Below are 26,368 nucleotides of genomic sequence, written 5' to 3'. Positions count from 1 at the left end.
GTATTTGGGCGTAGAATACGAATTTGATATCCAAATGTAGGAACAAGTATTTAGTGCATCACCCCTTCCCTAAAACACCCCCCAAGGGGTAAAAATTAGTTGACCATGCCAATATGTGGCTCAAATGATAGGTATTTGAGATTAGAAAACGAATTTGATAACTTATTTTGGGGCCATGTGTTTGGGGGACGCCTCATCTTGTAAACTTTCCTAAACCAATGGCGATATGGGGTTTAAATAAATTGTATTTGAAAGAAGAGAACGATGCTGATATTTTTTCAGGGCCAAGTGTCTGGGGGACTACCTCACTCCCGAAAACACCCCTTAATGAGATAACATGAGAATATCGGGCTGAAATAAAGTATTTTAAGAATGGAGTACACCTTACATGCAAAATTAAATTAGGCCAATAAAGATCATATGGGATTCAGATAAAGGCACTTATATTGTTAAACTGTTGGTCAAGCGATATACTATTTTCGTGGCATGGTATTTCACTAAAAGCTCTTTGTCGAAATTAAATATTCCAAGGAAAATTTTGTTCCATATAAAGTAAAATAAGGCGCAGCGGAGCGGGCCCGGGTCAGCTGGTAAATTATATATACTGCTGATCAGCATAAAAATCTAAGACGATCTGGCCATGTCCGTCCGGCTGTCTGTTGAAATCACCCTACAGTCTTTAAAAATAGAGATATTGAGCTGAAACTTTGCACAGATGGGCTATATTGGACTATATCTTGATATAGCCCCCATATTGACCGATCCGCCGATTTAGGGTCTCAGGCCTATAAAAACCACATTTATTATCCGATTTTTCTGAAATTTGAGACAGTGAGTTATATTAGGATCTTTGATATCCTTCTTCAATTAGGCCCAGATCGGTCCAGATTTGGATATAGCTGCCATATAGAACGATCTCTCGATTTAGAGTTTTGCGGCCGTAAAAGGCGCATTTATTGTCCAATGTCGTCGAAATTTGAGACAGTGATTATGTTAGGCCCCTCGACATCTTTCTGCCCTATGGCACAGAACAGATTTGGGTATAGCTGCCATATAGACCGATCCGCCGATTTAGGGTCTTAGGCCCATAAAAGCCGCTTGAAATTTTGCGTACATAGTTCTTATTGATGTAGGTCGTTGGGAATTGCAAATAAGCCATATCGGTTCAAATTAAAATATAGCCCCCATATATACCAATCCCCCGATTTGACTTCTTGAGCCCCTAGCAACCTCAATTTTCATCCGATTTGGCTGAAATTTAAAACAAGGACTTGAGTTGTGATTTCCAACATCCATGCCAAGTATGATTCGAAACGGCATATAAACAGATATAGCCCCCATATAAACCGATCCTCTGATTTGACTTTTTTTCATCCGATTTGGCCGACATTTGGAACAAAGACTTGGGTTGCCTAAAAAGTAATTGCAGATTTTTTAAAAGAAAGTAAATGCATTTTTAATAAAACTTAGAATGAACTTTAATCAAATATATAATTGCCATTTTGTTCGATAACCTTTTGCCATCTTCCTGGCGAATTTAGTATTCCGCGCTCATAGAACTTCTGGCAAAAAACTGAACCAAGTGCGATTTTATAGCTTCATCATTGCCGAAAGTTTTACCATTTAAGGAGTTCTGCAAAGATCGAAATAAATGGTAGTCTGATGGTGCAAGGTCAGGGCTATATGGTGGATGCATCAAAAGTTCCCAGTCAAGCTCACTCAGTTTTTGGCGAGTGACCAAAGATGTGTGCGGTCTAGCGTTGTCCTGGTGGAATATGACACCTTTACGATTGACCAATTCTGGTCGCTTCTCCTTGATGGCTGTATTCAATTTGTCCAATTGTTGACAGTAAACATCCGAATTAATCGTTTGGTTCCTTGGAAGCAGCTCAAAATAAACCACACCCTTCCAATCCCACCAAACAGACAGCATAACCTTCTTTTGGTGGATATCAGCCTTTGAAGTGGTTTGAGCTGGTTCACCATGCTTGGACCATGATCGTTTTCGACAAACGTTGTTGTAAACAATCCATTTTTCATCTCCAGTTATGATTCGTTTTAAAAACGGATCGAATTCATTGCGTTTAAGGTGCATATCACAAGCGTTGATTCGGTTTGTTAAATGTATTTCTTTCAATACATGTGGTACCCATATTAAAATTGACGCCAAACAAACATATGTAAAAAAAATTTCGCGCACTTTTTTTCTAAGGCAAGCTAAAAGTAACAGCTGATAACTGACAGAAGAAAGAATGCAATTACAGAGTCACAAGCCGTTGAAAAAATTTGTCAACGCCGACTATATTACTATTGGGTTGCCCAAAAAGTAATTGCGGATTTTTCATATAGTCGGCGTTGACAAATTTTTTCACAGCTTGTGACTCTGTAATTGCATTCTTTCTTCTGTCAGTTATCAGCTGTTACTTTTAGCTTGCTTAAGAAAAAAAGTGTAAAAAAAGTATATTTGATTAAAGTTCATTCTAAGTTTTATTAAAAATGCAGTTACTTTCTTTTAAAAAATCCGCAATTACTTTTTGGGCAACCCAATACTATATTACCGACAGTTATCTTTTGGGCAACCCAATAACTGGTTTCAATTTAATTTGGAGGACATAATGGAAACATAATTTTAAATTATGAAGGCGGTACGGTATTTGTGGATTATAATATAAATGTTAAACAAGCCAATGAACAAATAAATTGGTGCTGGAAACTATCGATATTCGCAACATTCGTTATTTTCGATATTTTTAAAAAAATAACGATAACTATCGATACTATTGTTAATTTCAGTAAATTTAAAGCAAAAAACATACATTTTATTCTCAAGTTCCTAGTTTTTGCAAAATAAAAAAAGAAAAAAAAGAGTTTAAAGTAATATAGACAAGTTGACCGACGAACAGCCAAGCAAGCATCCTAGGATAAGTTACAAGTGGGCCGTCTGCCTGAAAGAACTCAGAGCCAAATCAGACTTTACCAGACATACGTAAGTTTATGCATACTGCTGCGACGCCGTGATTTCTGCGGCAACAGCTATCAACAGGAAGTTAACCTAAAGAACCACATAAAATCGGTCCATGCTCTCAAGGAAAGACTTCCGCAAAGATATTTTAATGCAGTTAAACCAACAAGTGATGGGCCACCATCAGGATGCCTCCAAGCAGTTCAAATGTGAGAAATGTTCGTCGTGTTTTCTATTACGTCAAACTTGAAAGCTCACATGTAGGAACACGAAACTTGGATTACTTTTGTGAAATATGCAGAGAGGGTTTCATATGAGTTTGAATGCCAGCGAAAGGCAATTCCAGTGCTAGCTTAGAAGAGCGAAATTATAAAACGTTCTTCAGGGACTAAGTAAATTCCCCATTTTATACCTACTACCATAGGATGAGGGTATGCTTATCTAGTCAGTCCCTTTGTAACAGCTCGAAATATTAATCTGCGACCCCATCTTATATATAACATATGAGAGCGTGCTAAGTTCGGCCGGACCGAATCTTCTATACACTTCACCATGGATCGCATTTGTCTAGTTCTATGCGCGGTATCCCTATTTAGGCAAACAAAGAATATTGAATAAAAACTGTTGTGCTATTCGAGCTATATCAAGTTATAGTCCGATTCGGACCATAAATGAATTGAATGCTGAACATTGTAGAATTCATAGTGTAATATTCCAGTTCATTCGGATAAGAATTGCGCCTTGTGGGGCTCAAGAAGCAAAATCGGGAGATAAGTTTATATGGGAGATGTTTCAAGCTATTGATCGATTCAGACCATATTAGACCCGTATGTTGAAGGTCATGAGAGAAGCCGTTGTACAAAATTTCTGCCAAATCGGATGAGAATTGCGCCCTCTAGAGGCTCAAAAAGTCAAGATCCCAGATCGATTTATATGAGAGCTATATCAGGTTATATACCGATTTGAGCCATATTTAGCACAGTTATTAAAAGTCATAACAAAACACCTCATGCAAAATTTCAGCCAAATCGGATGAGAATATCGCGCTCTATTGGCTCAAGAAGTCAAGGACCTCGATCGGTTTATATGACAGCTATACCAGTCAAATCGGATGAGAATTGCGCCCTCTAGAGGCTCAAGAAGTCAAGACCCAAGATCGGTTTATATGCCAGCTATATCAAAACATGGTCAGATTTGAACCATACTTAGCGCAGTTGTTGGAAGTGATACCAAAATACCTCATGCCAAATTTCAATCACCATGCAAAATTTCAATACTCCTTCGAATGTTAGCGTGCTTTCGAGAGACAGACGGACGGAAAGACGGGCGGACATGGCTAGATCGACGTAAAATGACATAACGAACAAGAGTATGGCGAGTATAAAAATCAATTTGTGTTTGTTTGCAGATTTGTTTGTTTGTTGGTGTGTTCCTTATAGACTCAAAAACGACTGAACCGATTTTCTTGAAATTATCACTGATGGTGCATAATGATCCCGTGGTGAAAATAGGGTACAACATATTTTAATATTTGAAGGAGGATCTGACCGTGGCAATGTGGGGCTTAAATAAAAGGTATTTGAGTGTAAAATACGAATCTGATATCTGTGTGGCCAAGTGTTTGGGGGGCCATCCCCGAGAACATACCCCAAAGAAAACAAATTTACGACCATAGCAATATAGGACATATGAGGCAATATGAGGCTCAAATAAGAGGTATTTTAGAGTAGAACACGAATCTGATATATATATTCAGAGCCAAGTAACTGAGTGGCCGCCCCATCTCCCAAACCGGTCATGTTTGCCGACTATGGAAAAATGGAGCTCAAATGAAGGGTATTTGGGAGTAAACCATGAATCTGACATCAACATTCGGGACCAACTGTGTAGGGGACGTCGCACCACCATAACAACCCGCAAGTAGGACGAATTTGCTCACCAAAACAATTTGGGTCTTCAAGACAGTGGAGCTCGTTATTCATAGTTTTAGGGCCCATACCTCAAACCGGACATATTTGCTGGTTTTTTCAATGAGTGGTTTAGGTGAATGGTATTTGATTTAAGAAAACGAGTTTGATATCCAATTTTGAGGCCAATGGCAATATGGAGTTCAAATATATGAGAATAGAGCACGTTGCGGATATGTTTTCAGGGCTTAGTGTTTGGGGGACCACCCTACTCCCCAAAACACCCCTAAATCGGGCATATTTACCGACCATGTCAATGTGGGGCTTAAATGAAAGGAATTGTTGGGTAAAGCAAGAATTGATACCCAATTTTCTCGGGGTCTACCCATTTCCCAAAATACCCCACAAACAGTAATTTTTTACTGACCATCACAATATGGGACTCAAATAAAGGTATTTGGGAGTAGAATAGGAATTTAATGTCCAAATGTTGGACTTTGTATTTTAGGCATCACCCCTTCCCCAAAACACCCCCAAAGGGTAAAAATTTTTCAACCATGTCAATATATGGCTCTAATGATTGGTATTTCAGATTAGAAAATTTTTGATAACCAATCTTGGGGCCATGTTTTTGGGGGACGCCTCATCCTGAAAACTCCCCTCAAAACCAATTGCAATATGGGGTTTAAAAAAATGGTATTTAAGAGAAGAGCACGATTCTTATATTTTTCAGGGCCAAGTATCTGGGGGACCACCTCACCCCCGAAAACACCCCTTAATCAGACATCATGAGAATATCGGGCTGAAATAAAGTATTTTAAGAATGGAGTACGCCTTACATCCAAACTTAAATTCGTAGACCAATAAAGATGGGATTCAGATAAAGGCACTTATATTGTTAAACCGTTTGTTAAGCGATATACTATTTTCATAGAATTTTCTAAAAGCTCTCTAACTGTCGAAAATAAATATTGCAAGGAAAATTTTGTTCCATATAAAGTTAAAGAAGGCGCATCGAAGCTTGCCCGGTCCAGCTAGTAAAGTCGATCTAGCCATGTCCATCTGTCAGTCCGACTGTCGAAAACACGATAGCGGTTGAACGCTTAGAGATAGCCGCTTGAAATTTTGGCACAGATACTTGATGTAGGTCGATGAAGAGTGCAAATGGACCATATCGGTTCAGATTTGGATATAGCTATAGCTTATAGCTTACTTTTTGAGCCCTTACAAGCCGCAATTTTTGTCCGATTTGGCTAAAAAATTTAGCATACGGTGTTCTGTTACAGTTTCCAACAACTGTACCAAATGTTGTCCCAATCAGTCTTTAACCTGATATAGCTCCCCTGTAAGCCGCTCTCTTGGTCATCCTTTTTCAGTTCTTAGAAGCTTTATTTTTTGCTGGTTTGACAGAAGTTTGGTATGAAATTGAAATTTTGGCACAGATACTTGATGTAGGTCGATGAAGAGTGCAAATGGACCATATCGGTTCAGATTTGGATATAGCTATAGCTTATAGCTTACTTTTTGAGCCCTTACAAGCCGCAATTTTTGTCCGATTTGGCTAAAAAATTTAGCATACGGTGTTCTGTTACAGTTTCCAACAACTGTACCAAATGTTGTCCCAATCAGTCTTTAACCTGATATAGCTCCCCTGTAAGCCGCTCTCTTGGTCATCCTTTTTCAGTTCTTAGAAGCTTTATTTTTTGCTGGTTTGACAGAAGTTTGGTATGTAGAATATCATTATGCCCTTCAACTAAATTTATTTTGTATAAATTTTTAGCAGAATCCTTGATGGTGGGTTTACAAAATTCTACCCGGCCGAACCAAGCACGCTTTTACTTTTTTTATAATTTTGCAGATGGCGGAACTTTGTAAAAATATTGATAGAAAAAAAAAGTAAGAATCGATATTTAGCCAAAGAATTAAATATCGATAGTACCATCGATATTTTGCCAGCTCTAAAATAAGTGCCATACCAATCCATGTTCAATATTGCACCAATTTTATTTATCCGTAAGAAAACTAAGATGTAAATTTTTTATTAAATTTATTCATTATTTGCGTATATTTATCATTGTATACTTAATAATATATATATAATAAAAAAAAAAATAAAATAAAACGATGATCTCGAGACGAGTCGAATACATATGATATATTGCACATTATTTATTGTTTCTTGCACTTGAATGGTTTGTCTTGGCTATTAAGTATTGCACGTGATATTGTTACCAACTAGATTCGGCGTGACATGGGCCTTATTAAAATACTGGAGCTTACAGACTACATACGACATAAGGCTATGATTAGTAAGGAAGTGTATAAAAATTGATGGATTACGTTTCGCCAAGTAATTGGTTCATGGTTCACTCTATTGTGTTTTATATCTTTCTAAAAATGTAGGTGCCATTAGCAATTACCTTGCGAAACATAAGCTTTGTTATCTAAAAATAATGAAAACTAAAAACAAAAATATTTATTGTATACGATACTCGTATATACCGTATCATATCATTTACTCGTATTCTATGTATGGTAGCACTTACATCAAACGAAACAAAACAATTAAATGCAGACAAATATACATTAAAGGGATTTCGTACGAAGCAAACCAGATTTCTCCAATGAAATCACAATATTTTTTTCTATTTCAGTAATTTTTTTGCTCAGTTCGTGATTTAATTAAATAGTATAAACGATACTGGTTTTTTGTCCCTAACATGTAATGCATAGTGGCCTATCAAGAAATTTTGAAAGGCTTTCGAAACGAATTGCAGTAATTGGTTGGAGGAGATCGAATCAGTCCAGAAATGAAAATGTTTGATCTTAGGGAAATACCACAAAACTTCTTGATGAATTGTTATATTTTATAAAACATTTTTGCTTCATCAAATTAGCTATCAATTTTTAACTGGAAGATTAAAAAATCTATTTCGATCTGAATGTGATGCCATGTTATATAAAAAATTCATTGAAATTCAATTGGAACTCTTATTATACATCCAAATGGATATTTTAAATCTTATACTTATATCTCACCAAGCTCGTTTATTAGAGGTTAACTCCCTCTAATCGTATCTTTTTCAGATGTGTTATACAGGGTGGCTGATGAATATTGCTACAATGATGAATATTGCTACATTTTTTTTTCGGTGTATGGAATACATTTTTCTTTTATTCATGTTAAATTAAATTATTAAATTAATTATTAAATTATTATTAATTAAATTAATTAATTAATTAATTAAATTAATTATTAAATTATTATTATTAAATAGAAAAAAAGTTATTACATTTTTTTTTGGTAGCGGCTTTCATCAGCCACCCTGTATATTCGTACCTTCCTCATTATAACACTTTTTTTATGCTTGTTCGGAATAATGGATCAATGAAAACATTGTTTTAAGACTCAGCATTAGACATTTAGTGTTATTGCAAAATTAAAACAGCAACGACAAAATGTTACTCAGGTCTTCAAATGACCTCACCGTATAAGTGCATCCTGGAGTTACTGCCAACCAACCAACCACCAAAATGATTTCGACAGTACTCCAGATAATGCTTTATATAATCCAAATCAGGTCAATCTTGATTTCTCCTTAATGTGAACCCTGGACACTACCCTCCCTTGTAGTAAGCTAACATGTGTCTCGAGTTTTACATAAGAAATACAACAAGTAAAAAGGCGTTAAGTTCGGCCGGGCCGACCTTTGGATACGCACCACCTCGCGTATATATGTAAACCACCTTTCGTCTAAATTCGGTGAAAAATGCATATCTTATGCCCCATAGCAGCTTTATCGAAAAATATGTTCCGATTTGGACCAAATACTAACAAGTACAAGTCATTGTTCAATTGTGTATAACAATCTGAACCATATACGACACGGATGTAAAATGCCTAACGTAAGTCACTGTGTCAAATTTCAGTGAAATCGGATTATAAATGCGCCTTTTGTGGGGCCAAGACTTTAAATCGAGATATATGTCGATATGGCAGCTATATCCAACTCTGGACCGATTTGGGCCAAGTTGCAGAAAAATGTAGAATAGCCTAACACAACTCACTGTCCCAAATTTCGGCGAAATCGGACAATAAATGCGCCTTTCATGAGCCCACAACCTTATAGATCGGTCTATATGGCAGCTGTATCCAAATCTAGACCGAGCTGTGCCAAATTGAAGAAGAAGGATGTCGAAAGGCCTAACAAAAATCACTGTCCCAAAATCGGACAATAAATTCGCCTTTTATGGACCTAAGACCCTAAATCGGCCGATCGGTCTATATGACAGCTATATCAAAATCTGCATCGATCTGGGCCAAATTGAAGAACGATGTCGAGTGGCTTAACACAACTCACTGTCCTAAATTTCAGCAAAATCGGAAAATAAATGTGGCTTTTGTGGGCCTAAGACCCTAAATCGGCAGATCAGTCTATATGGGGGCTATATCAAGATATATTCCGATATAGCCTATCTTCGAACTTAACCTGCTTATGGACAAAAAAAAAAAATTGTGCAAAATTTCAGTTCAAAATCTCTATTTTTAAAGACGGTAGCGTGATTTCAACAGACAGACAGACGGACGGGCAGACACGGCTAGATCGTCTTAGATTTTTACGCTGATCAAGAATATATATACCTTAAAGAGTCGAAAATGGATATTTCGATGTGTTGCAAAGGGAATGATAAAATGAATGTACCCCCATCCTTCGGTGGTGGGTATAAAAATAAAGCTGAGCAACAAACAAGTAAAAGCGTGCTAAGTTCGGCCGGGCCGAATCTTATATACCCTCCACCATGGATCGCATTTGTCGAGTTCTTTTCCCGGCATCTCTTCTTAGGCAAAAAAGGATATAAGAAAAGAGTTGCTCTGCTATTAAAACGATATCAAGATATGGTCCGGTTCGGACCACAATTTAATTATATGTTGGAGACCTGTGTAAAATTTCAGCCAATTCGTATAAGAATTGCGCCCTTTGGGGGCTTAAGAAGTAAAATACCCGGTATCGGGCTATAGACCGATTCAGACCATAATGAACACGTATGTTGATGGTCATGAGAGGATCCGTAGTACAAAATTTCAGGCATATCGGATAATAATTGCGACCTCTAGGGGTCAAGAAGTCAAGATCCCAGATCGGTTTATATGGCAGCTATATCAGGTTATGAACCGATTTGAACCTTATTTGACACAGTTGTTGAAAGTAAAAATAAAATATGTCATGCAAAATTTCAGCCAAATCGGATAGGAGTTGCGCCCTCTAGAAGCTCAAGAAGTCAAGAAGTCAAGATCCCCAGATCTGTTTATATGGCAGCTATATCAGGTTATTTACCGATTTAAACCATACTTGGCACAGTTGTTGGATATCATAACGAAATACTTCGTGCAAAAATTCATTCCAATCGGATAAGAATTGTGCCCTCTAGAGGCTCAAGAAGTCAAGACCCAAGATCGGTTTATATGGCAGCTATATCAGGTTATGGACCGATTTGAACCATACTTGGCACAGTTATTGGATATCATAACAAAACACGTCGTGCAAAATTTCATTCTGATCGGATAAGAATTGCGCACTGTAGAGGCTCAAGAAGTCAAGACCCAAGATCGGTTTATATGGCAGCTATATCAGGTTAAGGACCGATTTGAACCATACTTAGCACAGTTGTTGGATATCATAACAAAACACGTCGTGCAAAATTTCATTCCAATCGGATAAGAATTGCGCACTCTAGGGGCTCAAGAAGTCAAGACCCAAGATCGGTTTATATGGCAGCTATATCAAAACATGAACCGATATGGCCCATTTACAATACCAACCGACCTACACTAATAAAAAGTATTTGTGCACAATTTCAAGCGGCTATTTTACTCCTTCGGAAGTTAGCGTGCTTTCGACAGACAGACGGACGGACGGACGGACATGGCTAGATCGATATAAAATGTGACGACGATCAAGAATATATATACTTTATGGGGTCTCAGACGAATATTTCGAGTAGTTACAAACAGAATGACGAAATTAGTATACCCCCCATCTTATGGTGGAGGGTATAAAAATTCTGGAAAACCGAAGATTTGTAAAGAGTGACCTCCTTAATATTGGCGTCAAACGTCGAAGAAGATGACACCAGGTTTACTATGGCTTATGAGAGACTAGACAATATTTGCTCAGCGCAAGAAAGCGACCTATAATGATCTGAGGCTAAAAGATAACACATCCCAACATGGAGTAATCCAACAACGAGTAACAAGTAAAAGGGCATTAAGTTCGGCCGGGCCGGATACCCACCACGTCGGGTATATATGTAAACCCCCTTTCGTCGCAATCCAATGAAAATTGGATAACTTATGCACCCGAATTCGGCACGGACTATAAGTGATCTTATAAATATAAGTCACTGTTGAATTTGTATTTAAAATTTCAACAAAATCGGGTACTAAATAGACCCTTAACTGGCATATCGGTCTATATGACAGCTATATATAAACACAGTCCTATTTTTACCATATTTGGGTCGGATGGCGGGTGGCCTAAAAGTACTCACTGTTTAAAATTTCAGTAAAATTGGATAAAAAAAATGCTTTTATGGTCTTCAGACCCTTTATCGGGAGATCGGTCTATGTGGCAGCTATATCTAAATATAGCCCGATCCAAACCATATTTAGGGCGGATGACGGGAGACCTGATGACGGGAGACCCACTGTTTAAAATTTCAGCGAAATCGGGTAGTAAATAAAGCTTTTATGGGCTCCAGAGCCTTTATCGGGAGATCAGTCTATATGGCAGCTATATCTAAATATAGTCCGATTTGAACCATATTTGGGTCAGGTGTTGGTAGGCCTAAAACTACTCACTGTTCTAAATTTCAGCGAAATCGGATAAAAAAAAGCTTTTATGGGCTTCAGACCCTTTATCGGCAGATCGGTCCATATGGCAGCTATATCTAAATATAGTCCGATCTGAACCATATTTGGGGCAGATGTTGGGAGGCATATAACTACTCACTGTTTAAAATTTGAGCAAAATCGGAAAATGAAGTTTTTATGGGCATTAGACCCTTTATAGGAAAATCGGTTTATATAGCAAGTATATCCAAATATGGTTTGATTTGGCCCGTTCAAGAACTTAACCAGCGTACATCAAAAAAATGTATAAGCTCAATATCTCAATTTTTGAAGCCTATAGAGTGATTACAACAGACGGACGAACAGATGGATAGATAATATATATACTTTGTAGGGTCGCAAATTGATATTTCGATGTGTTGCAAACGGAATGACTAAATTAATATACCCCCTATCCTACGGTGGTGGTTATAATAGATATCCAAAATCGTGTACCAAATGCACCCGAGTATAGATTTTAGGAGGCGTGGTACAAACAGGAGAGTAGGAATGGTACAAAAACCAAAAATGCGGCTTACAGAGCAACTCTGCAGTTAGAAGCAATGCGCCAGGTGAAGGATTAGTATCGACTGAAGAGAACAGAAACGCATTTTCCGCAGGAAGAAGAGAGAAATTGAAAGACGTTAGTGTGGAGAAATCAAGATGTTCAGGAGTCAGAGTGAAGTCCGAAAATTCAACCAAAGAAATATACATCAATCTGATGGTTTTGGTATAGGCGCATGCTCCTGCAGAGGCAAAGAAGGAAATCTGGTAACATTTAGAAATAGTGTGCTGTTGGTATTAAAGAAATGGATACCCCAAGACAGTGTCAGATTACAGTTTGCACATGTATGATAAATTAACATTTGAAGGAAGCACAATTTTGATATACAGATATATCATAGGTTAGCAAATAGGAATTGAAAAATGAATTTTTGTTGGCACCTTTGTACTTAAAGGAGGATGAGTTTCATAATCACTTGTCCATATGTCAGATTATGGGTTCCAACATATTAGAAGCTGGACCCAGAAGCGACCTTTGTTCTTTGAATTTTTCCAAATGATAGTTAATTGAGAATTTTTGCATTCGGGAATGATTTGTACCATTGGCTTGAATGTTTAATACTACTGAGTTTGTAAGGGTTAAGAAAACTCGCAGCACTAATTCAATTGATATCATAGTATAGGGGCAAAAGATTAAGTTTCAAAATAAATGCATATACAGAATGAGTTCGTTGAAATTTGTATTGCTTTTAGCTTTTTCCAGCGGAAGATGAAACTTCCGTGCAAAGTGTGAGAGAAAACCAAAAAAGCATCAAAAACGTTTTTGAGGATCCCTGTTTCCATTTCATTTTTTCTGGGGAATGTTGAATTGGATGGACTCCAATTTCATTCGCTTCAAACCCTTGTTTAACCATACATTGTTATTTCTAATCTAATTGTTAGTAGTACAGAGACAGCTAGAAAGAAGAATATCATCTTCGAAAGTTTTATGGCAAATATCCCAAGGTGTCCTCGAGAGAGGCACTGACAGCTCGCATCGATTGATAGTTGTTTTGGAAATTTTCCCGCAGAATTATTTCGCGCGTTTTACTCTTACCGCTATGCACTGAAGCGGCCCGGGCTATATTCTTCTCAATGTAACTCAGCTGCTTGAGCAAATCGTCAGCACTGCATGATTTCTGAGACGAACTGGAGGACAACGACTGAAGTGGTGCAGCATTCTTTTCATTCTTGCGCCCAATGCTGAATGATTCTCTCTTGCGGTATGAATGCGACTGTTTGCGCGATGCTATAGAGTATGAGCGGGATGTAACGCTGTTTCTGGCATTGGGGTTAGAGCAAAGGCTTTTGATATCCGTCGTCTGACTTAACTTGACATCGGCAAAAATGGCGGCAGCCTCAACGCTTTTTTTGACGCTCAACGCTTCATGAGTCTGGACCGGTTTACTGCTGCCATTGCTGTTTAAATTGAAAAGTTCATAATCCACGGCCAATTTTTCCGAAGACTTGCGTGTTGATGAGCGGGACTTACGCTTGTGGGATTTATTCTTGCCATTGATTTCCAACGCTCTGTTAAGGGCGGCATTGGGTTCTATACGCTTACAATAACATTTGCTGGCGCTAATGCAGCTGTCCGTATCGCACCAGGTGGTGTCAGAGTGTGTATGATGTGAGTCTTCTTCGGCACCGGTGACGACGTTCTCCTCCTCCACCAAAGAACAATAACACTTGTCGTCAGACTTGCATGAAATCAGCGATTGACGGTTTGTGTTGGTATTTTGGGCAAGCTTCTTCGATGACTTACGCTCATTCCGCCGGCGTAATTCCTTCTCGTTCAGCTGATCTGTACGTAGACTGCAATAGCAGCGATCCGCTGATGTGCACGTGCATGACTCGGAATCATAACTACATTCTGAGCAAGAGACATATCTGAAAATTGAAGAAGCGACAGTGGTTCGTGTTTAGTATAGTACAGCCGCATCAGTGGGGAAAGTTTGCTGAAAAAGAAGGTTGCTTTTGGTAGACACCGAACCTGCAATGTACATACCCGCTGCTACTGTTTCGGTTCAATCCAGGAAAGGCATTCTCTGGACGCACTAGGGATACATCGGAACCGCTGGTGGTAGCACGATTGCGTTGGTTGTGCTGACGATTGGACGAGGAACGTCCATGAGTGGGGTGTTGGGATATGGTCGTGGGCGGTCCAATTATAATAGGAGGATCCGATTTTCGATGATGATTTTCTAAATCCTTATTCCGAGGCGGCTTTGGTGGCTTTCCACGACACGAGCGAAACTGTCCTAACTGAAAAACCTTCTTCAAACTTTTTGTGCCAAAAATAGGGGTTTTCGGTTTTTTCTGCAAACATATGGCAAATGGTTACTTGAGCAAATGATGGTCTGAATTCAAAATAACAACTTACTTGGGAATTATTGGAATAGAGCTTGCGCTTTAGCTTCTTCTTCTTCTGGCGACGCATGATGTTTTTCGATCTCTGAAAGAGCTCATCTTTTGTCAGTGTTACTGCCAGCTTCAGTAGAAATTCCTTATAGATTGGTTTCAAGTCATTGAACGACATTCCATCGGCATCGATGATGGCAGACAAAATATCATCCAACGAGTGTAGATTCTCGTGTAAGCGGAATTCGTTGAAGAGTTCGCTGAAACCAAGTGGTGAACTAGAAACATTGAAATGGAAGTAAGGGACGACTTTTTCGTAATTAAGTAACAAAACTAAATACAGTGGTGGCCTATTTTCGAATACTTTCAGACATTGATTTCCATTATCCTTAAGTGTAAATTGAATCGTGTCTCCCCAAAAAATAACTAGAAAAATAATAAAGGCAGGAAGTTTAGTCGAATAGAACCATTGATATTTTACGCCGTGGATTCTTTAAAAAGTAAATGGAAAAATTTGCCCAAGAACATTCCATTAAGACGCGGACGATGTTATAAAACTTCTAATGGATAAGGATCCGAACTGGCTATGTAGAAGGACCGAAAGTGTCTTGCATATGGCATATGACTGGGCTAGACCCAGAGGTCTCAATGATAACCCAGAGAAGACTGGAATATGCCTGTTCACGAGAAAGACGAAGGTGGTCAATTTGAAGCACCATGTTTTCTCATCGAAACGATTGCGATATCTGACAAGGTAAAATGCATAAGTGTGATCTTGGATCGGTGTCACATTTAGGAGCTTACTGAGAAGGCTCACAAATGTTGGGCACTATGTAGACGGGCCGTAGGCTCGAAATGGGGCCAGAATCCGAGGATAGTCCACTGGCTCTACGGAAGAGTGATTAGACCGTTACTTACTTACGCCTCACTAGTTTGGACTGGAGAAAAGGTGCAAATAAAGGATAATATACAACAGGTTCAGAGAACATGCAGTATAGGCATAGGCGGAGCGATGAGGACCACATCACTGGAGACTATTCTAGATGTCCGAACCATTGAAATACATATGAAATGTGAGGCAGCCACACTGACCATAATACTATCCTGCAGGCGTAGAACCGGGCGATCACAAAATGTGTGAGGTCGAATGTGAACAACTTTGAGTACAGTATAGCGAAGAAAGGGGTGAAGGCCAGAGGACTGTGGCAGTGAAGGCCAGAGGACTGTCGTCAATAAACTTGTTTAACCCGAAGTCTTTCGGGTCGAGGCAGTCCGAGTTAAGGGCGTGGTCGAAGAACACTATGGAACAGCGAAACGGTCGGTATGACGGCAAAAATCCTAAGGGGGGATCCAGATTGTGAGAAGATGAGGCTATTACAGAAAGGATGTAATAAAGAGGTCAGTATAGCCTTCTCTACCACAACAGGACATATAGAACTACGAGCTCACTTGTTCATAATCGGTGCGGAAAGTGATAGCATGTGGGAAGAAAGATGAGACGTTGGAGCGTTACATAGACCAGATATGAATCAACTTAGGAGCGTGGAATGGAAAACAATTAAGGACTTTGTAATTTGTAAATTTTTTTAAATTCGCAATCGTTCCCCAATTTCATTGAAACCGGTTGGGAAATGCCACTATGAAATGGGAAGTTTTACGGAAGTAAGTTGGTTGAGTTAAACTTATTAGACTTAGACTTAAACTGAATTTTTGGCCTTTGTGTTTTTTCTGTACTTCTCTTTTACGAAGTCCTTGCGGAGTTCTTGAGATTACTTACCCACCACCGCCACCTCCCGAACCAATTTTATCGGAATGGCGACGTGCTGCTCTCGATTTATATCGCGTAAGGCCTCCCGTGTTGAGGAAGCTACCGGATCTTGGTATTGCAACACGTGTAAAAATATCACCGCTCATGTCGCCAGTTCGTAAACCGTTGCCTGAGGAAGCTACTGCCGCAGCTACAACAGCCGGTGGCAAACCATTGCCCAGCAGCTGAGATGCTCTGTAGACTGTCGCGCCACTTGTTTTCTTTGCATGTCCTGTATTGTTGCTTTTCCTTGTGCTGTCCAATTTATCAAAATACGGATGCGATGGGGAATTACGACTCTCACGACCAGAAGAATGCAGCTTTCTTGACATTTCCCCTGGCACTGTTGTTGGTATTGGGGGTGCCCGTTTCGCTTTGTGTGATTTACGCTTTCTCTCTTCCGTCGAGGTCTCTGCAGCTTCATTAATGATATTGCTGCTAGAACTAAGCGAACTTGTAGCAACTCGCTTCTTGCGTCCCGATCTTGAAGACACCGAAGGCACATTCCCAATGCTTCCACTTGTGCTACGGAATGAGCTCTTCCGCCCACCTGACGTTAGCTGAGAACGTGTCAGATAGTTGGATCCAGTGATGGCCGAGCTGCTAGCAATGCTGATACAGCTGACTCCATTCTGATTACGTGGAGTGCGTCGCTTGGTGCTGCGGTGAGAATTAGAACTGACGTGGGCCATAAGGCTTTGATATAGTGTTGCAGCAATGACGATGGCATCTTCAGTGCTCTTGCAAATGAATCCATGACATTCTAGGACTTTTGGCATACCAGCTGATCGCATGACGACTGCGAAAATAGGGGCATGTTGATTTTTAGCCAGTCGCTTTTGTTCCACCACACTAAAACAAACAATTTTAATCAAATGAAAAACAAGATTAATATGTATTTTCAGAAAAGCGAAAGTGTATTTAAATCTTCTGTTTACCATGAGCACATAAAAGGATGCTATTCAAATTTAGCGGTTTTACACTCAACGAAATTTTTTATTCACAATAGCAAAAATTTTTTTGTTGTTCAAAAAGGGAAATAAGACATTTTAGCAAACATATAGTACTGCCATTTCGGCTAGCAAACCCTGCTGTTTTGAACCCAACATTTTCTGATAAAATATTGAAAATCAAGTAAAAAGGCGTTAAGTTTGGACGGGCCGAACTTTGGATACCCAAGACCTCGGGTATATATGTTAACCACCTTTCGTCAAAATCCGGTTAAAAATGCATAATTTATGCCCCCATAGTAGAACAAACTAGACAAACTATCAATAATCACAACATTCGATATTTTCGATGATTTTAATAATTATTATAGATAGTATCGATACTATCGTTAATTTCACATCCCCTATGTTTCAAACGAAAATGAGAAGTAAAAACAAGAGATCGATTTATAAAGAAGAAACAATATCAATACACAGACCAAAAAAAAACCAAGGTTAATAAAGGCAGTTGGAAGTCATGAGAGAAATCATTGTATCAGAAATCACTAGTCCAATCGGACGCAAATGGCGTCCTCTATAGGTTATATTTGGACCAAAATATGCTAAATATGGTTATATTTGGACCAAATTCGGAACGGACATTGAGAGGTTTCATTAGTACAAGTCATTGTTCAATTTTGTAGAACAAATGAAACAATGTGGAAAATGCACAATTTATGCCCCCATAGCAGCTGAATCGGAATATGGTCCGATTTGGATCAAATTCGGCACGGACATTGAGTGGTCTAATAAGTACAAGTCATTGTTAAACTTTCAAGAACAAAAAACTGCTCTTTTTGGTAGCTATATCCAAATACAGACCGATATGAAGCATACGAGATTGGACAACCCTTGTGTTACAATCTGCCAACTGACAGCTTTATCGCAAAGCTTGACATTTTTGAGGTTATACGTACTCAGAACGTTTTGACATACGAGCATTACATACATTTTAGCGCGATTAGTTTTTAGTGTTTAATCGATGTTGTGGTGAATTCAACCGAGGTCGTAGTTCACTCCAAGACGAATTTCGTGAAGGCCGTCCAAAATCAGTTGTTGTTCCAAAAACCATAGATGCTGTACGCCAACTGATATTGCAAGATCGTCATGTGACCTATTGTGAGATTGGGACAACCTTTGGCATTAGTGGGACCAGCTTACATTCAATATTACATGAACATTTGACGGTAAAAAAAATTGTATCGATTGGGCCCAAGACCTTAAATAGGGAGATGGGTCTATATGGCAAATTGACATAGGATGTCGATTTTTGCTGAAATTTCGATTTTACTGTGCGAAATTTCAGCAAAATCGGATAATAAATGTGGCTTTAATGAGACTAAGACCTTAAATCGGTCTATAGCCTGCTACAGCTCCAATATAAACCGATCTCCCTATTTTACTTCCTTAACCTCTCAAGGGCGCAATTTTTATTTGAATTGGCTGCAATTTTACACAACGACTTCTACTTTGGTCTCCAACATACAGATATTAATTATGGTCCGAATCGGACGATAACTTGATATTTTAGCTTCAATATCAGAGCAAGTATTTCCTTTTATCACATGTTTGCCTAAAAAAAGATATCGGTAAATGAACTCGAGAAATGCGATCCATGGTGGAGGGTATATAAGATTCGGCCCGGCCGAACTTAGCACGCTTCTACTGGTTTTTAATCACTTATTTTGGGGCTGGTAAACGTAATTTTTCAGGATTTTCTAGTCACTCGTACTAAGCGTACATATGTCAAAGACCTTTCACCACCCTTTGATTTTATCCCGCGCTGTTATGAAATTATTTTCTTATTATCTGTTTGTTTGGCTTTGATATTTTGTATGCAAAGTAAATGTAGTATGATTTCATTCTGAATCTTGGTACGTACCTTAGAGGTTGAAAAAGTAAACTCTTGTCAATATTTTCAGGCGATGTAATTAATGGCAGGAACGCTGCACCGCCATCATCTGCGGACACTGTAAACTTCACAGCCGACCATACGGCAATGTTGTGAAACGGAGTGATATCTCCTACTTCTGATGATTTCGTGCTGTTATTGCCTTTTGTTGTAACCTTCACTCGTAGTCCTGTGGCGCAAATGTCGAGGGTGCCTATATTTCGTTTCTAAACGGAAAAGAGAATTGTATTCACAAATATTATTGATGGTAAATGCAAAACTACCTCTTCAATGATTTCCTTTAAATATAAGTCTCTTAGCGGTTCTTGAAGACCCAGCAAGCTGGTCACTTTATCCTTTAGTGGTAGTGATCCGAGGCATGTTACCGGAAAACTACTTGTGGCATCTTTAGCGACATCTGTAAATAGCTGTTCGATCTGCGCCTGGACACTGTTGCTAATTCTTTGCACGTCTTTTTTGGTATTGTCTGCAAGAATTTTTGCAGTCTCATTGGTTTCATGCAAGTAACTAGTAATGGAACGCGAACTGTCGCCGCCTGTACTGGCCAATTCACTTCGACCATACATAATTATAGATCTTGTTCGATGGGATCCATGTGGATCATCGAGGCGTTGGCTGCGAGCTGATCGGCTGTAAGAAGGATAAGAAAAATTTTAAATTATTCTCTATTCAAAACTAAATGGGTTAGATTGACTGTAATCGGCATAAATCGTTTAAAGATTCGTTTATAGAAGATACTGTATACGCAGATACAGACCGAAACGCAATAACTTAGAGCACAATACAGGCTGAAACTTTGAGCTTCGACTTGGTAGTGGTCACGGACCATCCACTTTTTTATCCTTTTTATACCCTCCACCATATGATGGGGGGTATACTAATTTCGTTATTTTGTTTGTAACTACTCGAAATATTCGTCTGAGACCCCATAAACTATATATATTCTTGATCGTCGCGACATTTTACGTCGATCTAGCCATGTCCGTCCGTCTGTCTGTCGAAAGCACGCTAACTTCCGAAGGAGTAAAGCTAGCCGCTTGAAATTTTGCACAAATACTTCTCATTAGTGTAGGTCGCTTGGTATTGCAAATGGGCCATATCGGTCCATGTTTTGATATAGCTGCCATATAAACCGATCTGGGGTCTTGACTTCTTGAGCCTCTAGAGTGCGCAATTCTTATCCGATTGAAATGAAATTTTGCACGAAGTGTTTTGTTATGATATCCAACAACTGTGTTGAGTATGGTTCAAATCGGTTTATAACCCGATATAGCTGTCATATAAACCCGTCTTAGGTCTTGACTTCTTGAGCCTCTAGAGGGCGCAATTCTTATCCGATTTGAACGAATTTTTGCACGAAGTATTTTTTTACTACATCCAACAACTGTGCCAAGTATGGTTCAAATCGGTCCATAACTTGATATAGCTGTCATATAAACAGATCTGGGGTCTTGGCTTCTTGAGCTTCTAGATGGCGCAATTCCTATCCGAATTAGCTAAAATTTTGCATGACGTATTTTATTCTTACTTTCAACAACTATGTCAAATAAGGTTCAAATCGGTTCATAACCAGATATAGCTGCCATATATCTGTCAAGATCTGCGATCTTGACTTTTAGAGCCTCTAGAGGTCGCAATTTTTATCCGATTTGCCTGAAATTTTGTGCGACGGATCCTCTCATAACCATCAACATACGTGTTTATTATGGTCTGAATCGGTCTATAGCCCAATACAGCTCCCATATAAATCGATCTCTCTATTTTACTTCTTGAGCCCAAAGGGCGCAATTCTTATTCGAATTGGCTGACATTTTACACAGGTCTCCAACATATAATTTATTTGTGGTCCAAACCGGACCATTTCTTGATATCGCTCTAATAGCAGAGCAAATCTTTTCTTATAACCTTTTTTTGCCTAAGAAGAGATGCCGGGAAAAGATCTAGACAAGTGCGATCCATGGTGGAGGGTATATAGGATTCGGCCCGGCCGAACTTTGCACGCTTTTACTTGTTGTTAATAATAATTTGGTTAAAATTTTGATCTAAAATTTTTTTCCTTTTTTTGAAAATTTGGTTAAAATTTTATTAAAAAATGTTTTTGGGACTTAGCGAACTGGTAATGAAGCTTTGGTCAGCTTCGAAATCGCAATTTCCATAGCCTGCCAAATGCATTTATAGCACACCACATTTTGCCTTAAGAAGGTTTTTATTTTGTCTTATGTTCTAAACAGAAATCTAACGAAAAACGTTATTTCTGAAGTAATAAAATTTTATTTTTTATTTTTTTTTATTTCAAAACATGGACCGATTTGGCCCATTTACAATCCCAACCGGCCTACACAAGTATAAAGTGTTTGTGCGAAATTTCAAGCCGCTAGCTGTGCTCCTTCGAAAGTTAGCTCGCTTTCGACAGACTGACGGACATGGCTAGATCGACTCAAAATGATATGACGATCAGGAATATATATACTTTATGGGATCTCAGACGCATATTTCGAGGTATTACAAACAGAATGACGAAATTAGTATAACCCCATCCTATGGTGGAGGGTATAAAAGTAGAACACGTATGTAGAAGTGTGTCTCAGTGGATGTTTATATCACCACATTTCGAAATATATACGAATGGAAATGTATACCAAAGGTAGTTTCTTCGCAGTAATATTCCACAAATTAAAATCATCTCTTTCTACAAAATTTCTACCAAAAATCTAAGAAATGCCTAAGTTAATCAAAACAAGTAACAGGCAATCATAAACAGTTGCATACAATTTTTTTCAGCAGATTTGTGTACTCAAAACGGCAGATTTGATTAGCAGTAAAAAAATGTTTGCTCTAGTTTGTCGAAACAGCAGTAATGTCTGCTTTCTCATTTTCAGCACGTAAAAACTGCTGTTTTAGCAAACATTTTTGCTGTTTTGAATAACAAATTTGGTTGAGCGTGTGAAGCCAAATATTGGCTGCAGCTTCAAATAATGGAAAGTATTTCTGCACTTTTTTTGATGTTCGCGCCAAGTTTCGAACCCAGGCGTACAAACACACAATTTTTAAACTTTATTATAATACATTTTTATACCCACCACCGAAGGATGGGGTATATTCATTTTGTCATTCCGTTTGCAACACATCGAAATATCCATCCATCCAGCGTAAAAATCTAAGACGATCTAGCCATGTCCGTTCGTCTGTCTGTTGAAATCACGCTGCAGTCTTTACTTTGCACAGATTCTTTTTTTGTTCTTAAGATGGTTAAGTTCAAAGATGGGCTAAATCGGACTTTATCTTGATATAGCCCCCATATAGACGGATCCGCCGATTTAGGGTCTTAGGCCAATAAAAGCCACATTTATTATCCGATTTTGCTGAAATTTGGTACAGTGAGTTGTGTTAGGCTCTTCGACATCCTTCGTTAATTTTGCTCAGATCGGTCCAGATTTAGATATAGCTGCCATATAGACCGATCGGCCGATTTAGAGTCTTAGGCCCATAAAAGCCACATTTATTATCCGATTTTGCTGAAATTTGGGACAGTGAGTTATGTTAGGCTCTTCGACATCCTTCGTTAATTTTGCTCAGATCGGTCCAGATTTAGATATAGCTGCCATATAGACCGATCGGCCGATTTAGAGTCTTGGGCCCATAAAAGCCACATTTATTATCCGATTTTGCTGAAATTTGGGACAGTGAGTTGTGTTAGGCCCTTCGACATCCTTCGTTAATTTGGCTCAGATCGGTCCAGATTTGGTTATAGCTGCCATATAGACCGATCCTCTGATTTAGGGTCTTAGGCCCATAAAAGTCACATTTATTATCCGATTATGCTAAAATTTGGGACAGTGAGTTGTCTTAGGCCCTCTTTCTTTAATTTGGTCCTAATCAGATCACATTTGGGTATAGCTGCCATATAGACCCATCCCTTGATTTAAGGTTTTGGGCCCATTTATTGTCCGATTTCGCCGAAATTTAGGACAGTGAGTTAAGTTAAGTTTAAGATTTTTGGGCCATGCAAGGCGCACTTATTTTCCGTTGTCGCCGAAATTTGGGACAGTGAGTTATGTTAGGCCCTTCGACATCCTTCTTCAATTTGGCTCAGATCGGTTCAGATTTGGATGTAGCTGCCATTTAGACCGATCTCTCGATTTGAAGTCTTGGCCCCATAAAAGGGTCATTTATAATCCGGTATCACTGAAATTTGACACAGTGACTTATGTTAGGCTTTTCCGACATCTATGTTGTATATGGTTCAGATCGGTTTATTTTTATATATAGCTACTATAGAGACCAATATTTTGTTATACATAATTGAACAATGACTTGTACTTATTAGTATTTGGTCCAAATCGGAACTTATTTCGTTATAACTGTCATGAGACATAAGGTATGCAATTTTCACTGGGTTTTGATGAAAGGTGATTTACATATATACCCGAGGTGGTGGGTATCCTAAGTTCGGCCCGGCCGAATTTAACTCCTTTTTACTTATTAGTATCAATATAATCATTCCTTCATATAACGTAAGCATTAATTGCTTCTAAATGTTTTCTTTGCATCCCAAGCAGAGGTGTGAACGTGAGTAATTAGTTTTCGCGTAACGCGTGGGTCACGTGATACGTGAGTGAGATCTTATACAATCACGTGATCGTGCATGACCCTGATTGAATTTAAATTCTTAGTGAGTGATTGAAATCCTGGCAACGATACCAAACACTCCCGACAAAATCACGACTCAAGAGGCACTCACAAAATACTTACAACTCACGGGAAAACCACAACTAACCTTTAAAAAAAAAACGACAAGAACACAATTTTTTTGAATGCGTCTCAAACCATACAGTATGTTAACTTACGAATTCAGGCACGCTGTCACTATTGAAAAAGTAGGGAAGATATAGAAACAATTTCTGGCTACAGATGCATAAAAAATAAAAGAGCAAATAAGTGGATGGGCAGGAGTGATACATGTTATACATTAATATACGTACACAGAAAAATATAAAAATCGGGTTCAATCACGAAATTAATTGATCCAACTATTTTTTTAATTATAACTGCTTCAATCACGAAAGTGATAATACCAATCAAAGTTTTTGGAAAAGGTGATTGAGAAAAATTTCTAGTAAAACAAGTAAAAGCGTGCTAAGTTCGACCGTGCCGAATCTTATATACCCTTCACCATGGATCGCATTTGTCGAGCTCTTTCCACGGTATCTCCGTTTAGGCAAACAAAGGATAAAAGAAAAAAATTGCTGTTATTGGAACAATATCAAGTTATGGTTCATTTCGGACCATAATTGAACTGAATATTAGAGACCAAGTAGACCATTGTGTAAAATGTCAGCCAAATCTAGTAAGAATTGCGCATTGTAGGAGCTGAAGAAGTAAAATAGCGAGATCGGTTTATATGGCAGCTGTATAAGGTTATGGACCGATTTGAACCATTCTTAATACAGTTGTTGGAAGTCATAATAAAACACCTCATGCAAAATTTCAGCCAAATCGGATAAGAATTGTGCCCTCTAGCGGCTCAAGAAGTAAAGATTGTAGATCGGTTTATATGGCAGCTATATCAAAACGTGGACCGATATAGCCCATTTACGATCCCAACATACATACACTAATAAGAAGTATTTGTGAAAAATTTGAAGCGACTAGCTTTACTCCTTCGAAAGTTAGCGTGTTTTTGACGGATAGACGGAAGGACGGACGGACATGGCTGGTTCGACTTAAAATAACATGACGATGAAGAGTATATATACTTTATGGGGTTTTACACGAATATTTCGAGGAGTTGCAACGAGAATGAAGAAATTAGTATAGCCCCATCCTATGGTGGAGGGTATAAAAATAGCATATTTAAATAAAACAAGAAACAGAGGGCTAAATTCAGGCGGGCCGGTTATTATATACCTTCCACCATGGGTTCCATTTGTCCAGATCTTTGCCCAGTATCTCTCTATATGCAAACAAAGGATAATGGATAAAAATTGCCATGTTATTGGAGCCATATCAGATTATGGACCGATTTGGGCGAAACTTATTTGGATGTTGGAAACAATAGTAGAAGTCATTGTGCAAAATTTCAGCCAAATCGGATAAGAATTGAGCCCTATAGGAGCTCAAGAAGTGATATCGGGTGATCGGTTTATGTGGGAGCTATATCATATTATAGACCGATTCAGACCATATATATTGCACGCATGTTGAGATCATAGGAAAAGTCGTTGTACAAAATAATATAAGAATTGCGTCCTCTATAGGATCACGATGTATAATGGAGAGATCATTTTATATAAGAGCGCTATCAGTTTATATCAGTATGAACCGATTTGAACCATACTTGGCAAGGGCGTTACTAATTTCGCCATTCCGTTTGTAACACCTCGAAACAAGCGCCTAAGACCCAATAAAATATATAAACTCTTGATAGTCATGATCTAGCCAAGTCCGTCCCTCCGTCTGTCTGTCTGTCGAAAGCACGCTAATTTTCGATGGAGTAAAGCTAGGCGTTTGAAATTATACACAAACTCTTCTTATTAGTGTAGTTCGATTGGGATTGTAAATGGGCCATGTTTTGGTAAATCTGCCATATAAACCGACATCCCATATTGACTTTTTGAGCCTCTAGAGGCAATTCTTATCCGATTTGGCAAAAATTTTGCACCAAGTGTTTTATTTTGATTTTCATGTGTTTTATTTTGAGTTTGTGCCAAGTGTTTTATTTTGATTCCTAAGAACTCTGCGACGTATTGCTCAAATCGGTTCATTACCTGATGTAGCTCCCATATAAACCGATTTCGGATCTTGACTTTTTGAGCCGATAGAGGGAGCAGTTTTTTATCGAAATTGCCTGAAATTTTGGAATTTTGTTCTAACTTCTAACAAGAGCGCCAGGTATGATTCAATCCGGTTCATAACCTGATATAGCTCCCATATAATCCAATCTCGGATCTTGACTTCTTAAGCCTCTAGAGACAGCAATTCTTACGGATATGTCTGAA

At 38.6% G+C, this 26,368-nt stretch overlaps 1 protein-coding gene across 1 annotated transcript in view; it reads right to left on the bottom strand.

The window, feature by feature from the left end:
• Positions 1–10,393: 10,393 nt before the first annotated feature.
• Positions 10,394–26,368, bottom strand: part of LOC106094216 (uncharacterized) — a 126,230-nt gene continuing 110,255 nt past the window's right edge. The window contains exons 4-9 of the mRNA XM_059363099.1: positions 19,634–20,000; positions 19,341–19,576; positions 16,440–17,321; positions 14,685–14,940; positions 14,310–14,620; positions 10,394–14,191 (exon numbers count right to left, since the gene is read on the bottom strand). Coding sequence (XP_059219082.1) covers positions 13,249–14,191; positions 14,310–14,620; positions 14,685–14,940; positions 16,440–17,321; positions 19,341–19,576; positions 19,634–20,000 — 2,995 coding nt within the window. The 3' untranslated portion in view covers positions 10,394–13,248. The remainder of the gene's footprint in view (positions 14,192–14,309; positions 14,621–14,684; positions 14,941–16,439; positions 17,322–19,340; positions 19,577–19,633; positions 20,001–26,368) is intronic.

This window comes from Stomoxys calcitrans, chromosome 2 (assembly GCF_963082655.1).
Source record: "Stomoxys calcitrans chromosome 2, idStoCalc2.1, whole genome shotgun sequence".
NCBI classification, from domain to species: Eukaryota; Metazoa; Arthropoda; class Insecta; order Diptera; family Muscidae; genus Stomoxys; species Stomoxys calcitrans.
This window is presented reverse-complemented; position numbering and strand designations above follow the sequence as displayed.